Genomic DNA, 8177 nt, shown 5'->3' with positions numbered 1-8177 from the left:
ATTCCCTCTGGCGTCAAGACCTGAAGCTTTTTGTGAGTTGTGTTTTAAATGGCATCTGAGGATGCACGATTGAGTCCAGTATGCAGAACAAAGATTGCTGCAAGGGAGAGGAGGATTGGGAACATACAGGTGTTGTTTAGGACAGGATATTTTCAATGAATGTCAGAACATGGAACTCTTCAGCATAATGACACTTACTTATGAAGTGTGTGTATGTGGTTGTATGTGTGTGTTTGTGTGTGTATGCTCTTACGAGAAAGGGTCATTGGGTGTGAGTGGATGTCTGTCTGGAATAATGCATGCCTTACTATGGCCCCTGAGGTCAAATTACCATATTTCCTGTTCCTCAAAGCGTGGGGCAGATCAACTCACCGCTCTCCTCATATGAATCACAGCATGAGAAGAACAATGTCATGCCCCCACCACCAAACATGCACCTCCCCCAGAGGCAGAACTAGACACACAGCTGGACTATATTAGAATAGAGCATAGGAGTACAGTGTAGAAGAGACCGGTGTAGTCTGTTGAAGTCAAGCTGCTGAACTCATCTGAGACACAGCGAAGACTCTTGACAAACTTTGGCAGGAATACAGTGATTTGAAGGGTGATATTGTGGTAAAGGAGATAACAATTTCAGACTTCACTGCGGGGGCTGCGTTACACGGAGCAGATAAAGGAAGGGAGGGAAAAGGAAGGGAGAGGCAGCTCTCTCTGCTTGTGGAAGTAGCTCCAAACCATAAATTATAGCTTTCGCTGTGAGAGAGTACGGATCCTCTGCAGCACCATGAGTCTCTTTGCTCCAGCCGGGACTCTGCTATTGCTGCTCTCTCTCTCTGCTATCCTCCATGGCTGTTCCTCCTCTCCCACCACAGAAGAGTGCACTGGCATGGGCGTCCGTAAGTTGGTGCATCTTTTTTTTCTTCTTTTGATCCAAACTCCTTCAGGTCACTTTTATTAAGCAAACCTCAAACGAAGGGTTTGTCGTTAAAAACTCTGAATGTGTGTGTTTGCGTGTGAATTATTTTTATTTTGGTAGGTGTTCATGTAGCTTGGATGTGGTCATTTCAGTTGAGGAAGCTTATCTTTCCTGTGATTTTGAAGATATACCGGCATGCAAGCTAATCTACTGCCTCTTATTTACTGAGTAGGAATGTGTTCTCTATAGGGTAGTTTATGTACATTATTGCCATATACTGGCCAGCTATTTCCTGTAAATTAAATCATTAGCTGAAATGAGCCTGAGCTCTCTGGGAACTGTCACTATAGCCTGCCACTTAACTGTAATGGCCAAAACAACATCAGGCTTAACTGGAATGTGAATTTCATTGGTGATTGAAAAATATGAGTGTTCACAACGCTGAGCCACTACACGCACAGGCAAGGTACTGAACAAGAGAGGTAACCCTCTTAGAAAAAAGGTGCTATCTAGAACCAACAAGGGTTCTTTGGCTGTCCCCATAGAAGAACCCTGGGATTTCTAGTTCCAGATAGAACTCTTTTGGGTTCCATGTAGAACCCTCTGTGTAAAGGGTTCTACCTTGAACCCAAAAGGGTTCTACCTGGAACCCAAAACATTTATACTATGAGGACAGCCGAAGAACCCTTGTGAACCCTTTTTTGTAAGTGTGTAGGAGCTAAACGAGCTTCAGTATATCTGCATTTCAAATGTGATAAATATACTGAACAAAAATTTAAAGGCAACATATAAAGTGTTTCATGAGCTGAAATAAAAGATCCCAGACATTTTCCATAAAAGCTCATGCACAAATTTCTTTACATCCCTGTTAGTGAGAATTTCTCCTTTGCCAAGATAATCTATCTACCTGACAGGTGTAACATATCAAGAAGCTGATTAAACAGCATGATCATTACACAGGTGCGTCTTGTGCTGGGGACAATAAAAGGACACTCTAAAATGTGCAGTTTTGTCACACAACACAGTGTCACAGATGTCTCAGGTTTTGAGGGAGCATGGAATAGGCATGCTGACTGCAGGAATGTCCTCCAGGGCTGTTGCCAGGGACCAGCCACCCAGACAGCTGATGAAACTGTGGGTTTACACTACCGAAGAACAACTGCACAAACTGTCAGAAACCGTCTCAGGGAAGCTGATCTGCGTGTTCGTCATCCTCACCAGGGTCTTGACCTGACTGCAGTTCGGCGTCATATCCGGCTTCAGTAGGAAAATGCTCACCTTCGATGGCCACGGGCACACTGGAGAAGTGTGCTCTTCACAGATTAATCCTGATTTCAACTGTTCCGGGACAGATGGCAGACAATGCCGCAATGATCTGTACACAATTCCTGGAAACTGAAAATGCCCTAGTTCTTCAATGGCCTGCTTACTCACTAGACATTTCATCCATTGACATGTCATCCATGTTTGGGATACTCTGGATTGACATGTACGACAGCGTGTTCTAGTTCCCGCCAATATCCAGAAACTTCGCACACCTTCGGACATACAGTACCACAGACCACTTTAATGGTCTCGCCAGACCCCTCCCATGACCATAGGTTATTTTCAAGCTGATGAGATCACTTTGTTCTTAATGATCTGAATCCTAGCTTGAGATCCACTCGTGTAACTCAAGTTTTCACCCAAAATGTCCTTTCGACTACGGATGTGAAAGTCCTGCAAGCTTTTCGCAGTGGGCTGAAACCTAACTTGAGAAATGCAGGCATATCTCCATCCTTTGTGTATATCACACATTGATGCTATTAGAAGTTTGTGTCACCTACACATTTCAAGTTAGGGGTATGCCTTATCTGAATGCTTAACTAGGAACACAGCTTTTGCTAGGTAAAATATCAGTATATGAATGCATTTATACTGAAAATAATTTCATGCAGAACCTCTAACGAATCATCAAATCTCTTCTGTTTCTACCTCGACAGGGCTGCGCTCCTTCAAGCTGGTGTCCAACTGCAACTTCACCACCCTGAAAGACAAACAGATCCAGGAGGTGCAGGCTCCCACCACCGTGCTCTACGTGCCCATGCTCTACCTGGTAGCCTTCACTGTGGGCCTCCCGGCTAACCTCCTGGCCCTGTGGGTCCTTCTGTTCCGTACCAAGAAGATGCCATCCACCATCCTCCTTATCAACCTCACCACCACCGACCTCATGATACTGATGGTGCTCCCCTTCCGCATAGTCTATCACTTCCAGGGCAATGACTGGGTCTTCGGCGAGCCCTTCTGCCGCGTGGTCACGGCGCTCTTCTACGGCAACATGTACGGCTCGGTGCTGTGCCTGGCGTTCATCGCCGTTGACCGCTACGTGGCATTGGTGCACCCATTCGGTGCCAAAACCCTCCGCAGCCGCCGCACCTCCCTTTACATGAGCCTGGGCGTGTGGGTGGTGGTGCTGGCCGCCATGTTGCCTCTCCTCGTCTCCCGCCAGTCCTACAAGCTGGACGAGCCGAGCATAACCACATGCCACGACGCGTTGCCTGAGGAGGAGCATGAGAACTACTTCCTGCCCTACTTTCTCACACTCTTCTTTCTCTGCTTCCTGCTCCCCCTGCTGGTCGTCCTCTACTGCTACGGCTCCGTGATACGCACCCTAGTGGCGGGAGGCCAGCGCTACGCCCACGCTGTGCGTGTCACTGTGCTAGTGCTGGTAGTGTTTGTTGGCTGCCTGCTACCCAGCAACGTCCTCCTTCTCCTGCACTACTCCGACTCCTACCTGGTGGATGACGGGGAGGACCTGTACGTGCCCTACATGGTTAGCCTAGCTGTTAGCACGTTGAACAGCTGCATCGACCCCTTCATCTTCTACTACGTCTCTGACGACTTCAGGGAAAAGGTCAGGACGGTGCTGTGTTGCCGCGGCGACAATGGGAGAGACTCGACCACAGGGAACCAGGTGTCCTATTCGTCCACCTCAAAGGGGACGCAAAGGTCAAAAGTGACACTGCTGTCCAAGTCTAGTCGGAGCCCGGTGACGTCAGAGGGGGAGGTAGCATGCAGATAGGTATTAGAGAACTAGACGTGTAGGCACTAGGATCAGACAAAGACTCAATCTTGTGTTGTGCCACACAATGTTTTCTCTGGTTTGCATGAGACTCATCTCATTTATACAGCCAATTACTTTTATCGTATATTGTGAATAATAAAACATTTATGGCATTTCTGTGCAATTTCCATAAACATGCAATCAATGGAGGGAGGTGTTTAGGAATCATCATCATACAGGGATACATTAGTCTCTTTAGACATCCACTTTTCCTCACACAATTTTCAAATGCTCTTCACTGTTGCCTATGGTCTGGTTTTCGAGATGAGGGTTTGTATCATTAGAGTTCTACAGTATTACACAGTCACTCTATATTAATGGACAAAATGGGAAAAACACAGTTGCAGGGTGCGTTGTCCCTATTCTTCGGTCTAGGTCAGTGGTTCCCAAACTTTTTATAGTCCCATGCCCCTTCAATCATTCAACCTCCAGCTGCATACCCCCTCTAGCACCAGGGTCAGCGCACTCTCAAATGTTGTTTTTTGCCATCATTGTAAGCCTGCCACACACACTATACGATTAATTTATTAAACATAAGAATGAGTGTGAGTTTTTGTCACAGCCCGGCTTGTGGGAACTGACAAAGAGCTCTTAAAGGACCAGGGGTCAAATAATAATATAATAATATTCAATCATTTTGCTCTTTATTTAACCATCTTACATATAAAATCTTATTTATTCATCGAAAATTGTGAATAACTCACCACAGGTTAATGAGAAGGGTGTGTTTGAAAGCATGCACATAACTCTGCAATGTTGGGTTGTATTGGAGAGAGTATTAACTAATTTCCCACACACAGTCTGTGCCTGTATTTAGTTTTCATGCTAATGAGGGCCGAGAATCCACTCTCAAATAGGTACATGGTTGCAAAGGGCATCAGTGTCTTAACAGCACGATTTGCCAAGGCAGAATACTCTGAGCGCATCCCAATCTAGACATCTGGCAGTGGCTTCTGATTAAATTCAATTTTCACAGAACCGCTTGTTGCAATTTCAATGAGGCTCTCTTGTTCAGATATCGGTAAGTGGACTGAAGGTAGGGCATGAAAGGGATAACGAATCCAGTTGTTTGTTTCATCCGTTTCGGGAAGGTAACTATGTAATTGCGCACCCAGCTCACTCAGGTGCTTTGCTATATCACATTTTAAGTTAATTTGCACACAAAAAATCATACAATGATGGAAAGACCTGTGTGTTGTCCTTGTTAATGCAGAAAGAGAAGAGCTCCAACTTCTTAGTCATAGCCTCAATTTTGTCCCGCACATTGAATATAGTTGCAGAGAGTCCCTGTAATCCTAGATTCAAATCATTCAGGCGAGAAAAAACATCATCCAGATAGGCCAGTCGTGTGAGAAATTATGGTCAGTAAAGAAAACCTTAAGCTCGTCTCTCAATTAAAAAAAATGTGTCAATACTTTGCCCCTTGATAACCAGCGCACTTCTGTATGTTGTAAAAGCGTTACATGGTCGCTGCCCATATCATTGCATAGTGCAGAAAATATACGAGAGTTCAGGGGCATTGCTTTAACTATTTTCACTGCAGTGTCCAAAACGTCTTTCAAGCTGTCAGGCATTCCCTTGGCAGCAAGAGCCTCTCGGTGGATGCTGCAGTGTACCCAAGTGGCGTCGGGAGCAACTGCTTGCGCACGCATTACCACTCTACTATGTCTCCCTGTCATGGCTTTTGTGCCATCAGTACAGATACCAACACATCTTGACCACCAAAGTCCATTTGATGTCACAAAGCTGCCCAGTACTTTAACAATATCCTCTCCTGTTGTCCTGGTTTCCAATGGTTTGTAGAAGAGGATGTCTTCCTTAACTGACACCCCATAAACGTAATGGACATATACCAGGAGCTGTGCCAGGCCTGCCACGTCTGTTGACTCATCCAGCTGTTATGCATATAATTCACTGGCTTGTATGCGAATCCGTAATTGTTTCAAAACATCTCCTGCCATGTCACTGATGCGTGGTGAAACAGTGTTGTTTGATGAAGCCATTGTCTGTATAGTTTTTTTGGCCTTTTCCCCTAGCATTGTCCCAGCCATATCCGCGGCAGCAGGAAGAATTAAGTCCTCCACAATAGTTTGGGGCTTGCCTGTCCTAGCCACTCGGTAGCTCACTATATAAGACGCCTCTAGCCCCTTCTTATTAATGGTATCTGTTGCTTTTATACATGTCTTACTACTCGAAATTCATCTTAGTTCTCGCTCTAGAAAGAGGAGTGGGAGGCCCCGGTGCACAACTGAGCATGAGTACAAGTACATTAGTGTCTAGTTTGAGAAACAGATGCCTCACAAGTACTCAACTGGCAGCAAATGCTAATCCTCTTGCTCAGTTGTGCTCCGGGGCCTCCCACTCCTCTTTCTGTTCTGGTTAGGGACAGTTTGCACTGTTCTGTGAAGGGAGTAGTTCACAGCTTTGTACGGGATATTCAGTTTCTTGGCAATTTCTCGCATGGAATAGCCTTCATTTCTCAGAACAAAAATAGACTGACGAGTTTCAGAAGAAAGTTATTTGTTTCTGGCCATTTTGAGCCTGTAATCGAACCCACAAATACTGATGCTCCAGATACTCAACTAGTCTAAAGAAGGTCAGTTTTATTACTTTTTTAATCAGAACAATAGTTTCAGCTGTGCTAACATAATTACAAAAGGGTTTTCTAATGATCAATAAGCCTTTTAAAATGATAAACTTGGATTAGCTAACACAAAGTGCCATTGGAACACAGGAGTGATGGTTGCTGATAATGGGCCTCTGTACGCCTACGTAGATATTCCATTAAAAATCAGCCATTTCCAGCTACAATAGTGATTAACAACATTAAATATATACACTGTATGTCTGATCAATTTGATGTTATTTTAATGGCCAAAAATGTGCTTTTCTTTCAAAAACAAGGACATTTCTAAGTGACCCCAAACTTTTGAACGGTAGTGTATATATATTTACGGCATTGTGTGTACCCCCAGTTTGAGGATACCTGGTCTAGGTGAAATGCCTAAATAGAGTGGGTATAACCCTTTCATTATCTACATGTACAGTACTGATACAAATATCTAATAGTATGGAATCAGCATTACTACACAGTATTACACATTTGTTTTCATTGTATTATCTCAACAATCCAGGGGTACATTCCTATAGGTAGGGTGACCTATCCATAGCTTACAGCTCTGTGGTAAATGTTTCAATTGTCTGTGGAATAGCTGAACAGTTTGTACCTAGAGGTCAACAACAGCATATCACATTAAGCCGTTCTAAGTGATGCCATCATTTTTTTCCATTTAGACGTGTTGGCCAAATATAGGCATGTCCATGTGAAAATGGGTACGCGTCTGGAATGGATTCTGTTCATACCATGCTGTGACTGCTTGTCTGGAACACATTCAAGTTCTGGATATTTCCCTCACAAATTATACATCATGGAGTGTTTTTAAGGTAAAGGATAGAGTCAGCAAAACATCCTAATGTGGCTTTGTCAGAATTATATACCCTTAATTTAGCCATTAATAATGGTTTTGATGTACATTAGGCTGGTTTATACTTGAATACTTGAACTGGTGGCCTGGTATTTTATAATATTGTTTCCACTGGTATTTATTCATCTGGCATTTACTAAGAAAGTATGTTGTATTATTATTGTACTTACTTATATTCACCGGTTTAAAGAAATCACTAAAATAAAGTGCAACATTTTTTGGTGGAGGAATGGGAGTTATATCCTATAATATGCTGAAGCACACATATATCACCCCAAATGTGTTTTTTCACACTCTCTCAAACTTCCCTGACATCACTTGAGTGGAAACCAAATGTGTTCTTTGCTTATCTACTGACAATGGTTTTTGTCCTAAATAAAACACAGAAGGAAGTTTCCTCGTCAATTCTGGAGCCAAAACATACACAGTGCACTTGCCTTCACTGTGGAACATTCCACAGTGGCAGTAAATCAATACTAGCTCCCACTATCAACATGTAAATGGTTGTTTATCAGGGCTCTCAAAACACATTGAAATACCAAACCACTATCAAGAACTATTCATCTTTCAACAACAATACCAACATATATACATGCACATTTATTTAAACAAAGGGATTAATATCAATGTAACACCAAGTAGACAAAGCCTATGAGTGTGTAATCAAGTGCCA

At 43.5% G+C, this 8177-nt stretch overlaps 1 protein-coding gene across 1 annotated transcript; it reads left to right on the top strand.

Moving 5' to 3' along the window:
- The first annotated feature begins 218 nt into the window (after positions 1-218).
- LOC106611590 (proteinase-activated receptor 4) lies at positions 219-7728 on the top strand. The gene is made up of 2 exons (XM_014211967.3): positions 219-896; positions 2899-7728. The coding sequence occupies exons 1-2, from the start codon at positions 785-787 to the stop codon at positions 3975-3977; spliced, it is 1191 nt and encodes a 396-aa protein (XP_014067442.1). The 5' UTR covers positions 219-784; the 3' UTR covers positions 3978-7728.
- Positions 7729-8177: the final 449 nt, after the last annotated feature.

The sequence above is a fragment of the Salmo salar genome, chromosome 09 (assembly GCF_965601325.2).
Source record: "Salmo salar chromosome 09, fSalSal1, whole genome shotgun sequence".
In the NCBI taxonomy this organism is placed as follows: domain Eukaryota; kingdom Metazoa; phylum Chordata; class Actinopteri; order Salmoniformes; family Salmonidae; genus Salmo; species Salmo salar.
This window is presented reverse-complemented; position numbering and strand designations above follow the sequence as displayed.

Coding starts and splice junctions, on each gene's coding strand:
- LOC106611590 (XM_014211967.3), top strand. CDS start 785: ATGAGTCTCTTTGCTCCAGCCGGGACTCTGCTATTGCTGCTCTCTCTC. Junction 897..2,898: donor GTGCACTGGCATGGGCGTCC/GTAAGTTGGTGC, acceptor CTACCTCGACAG/GGCTGCGCTCCTTCAAGCTG.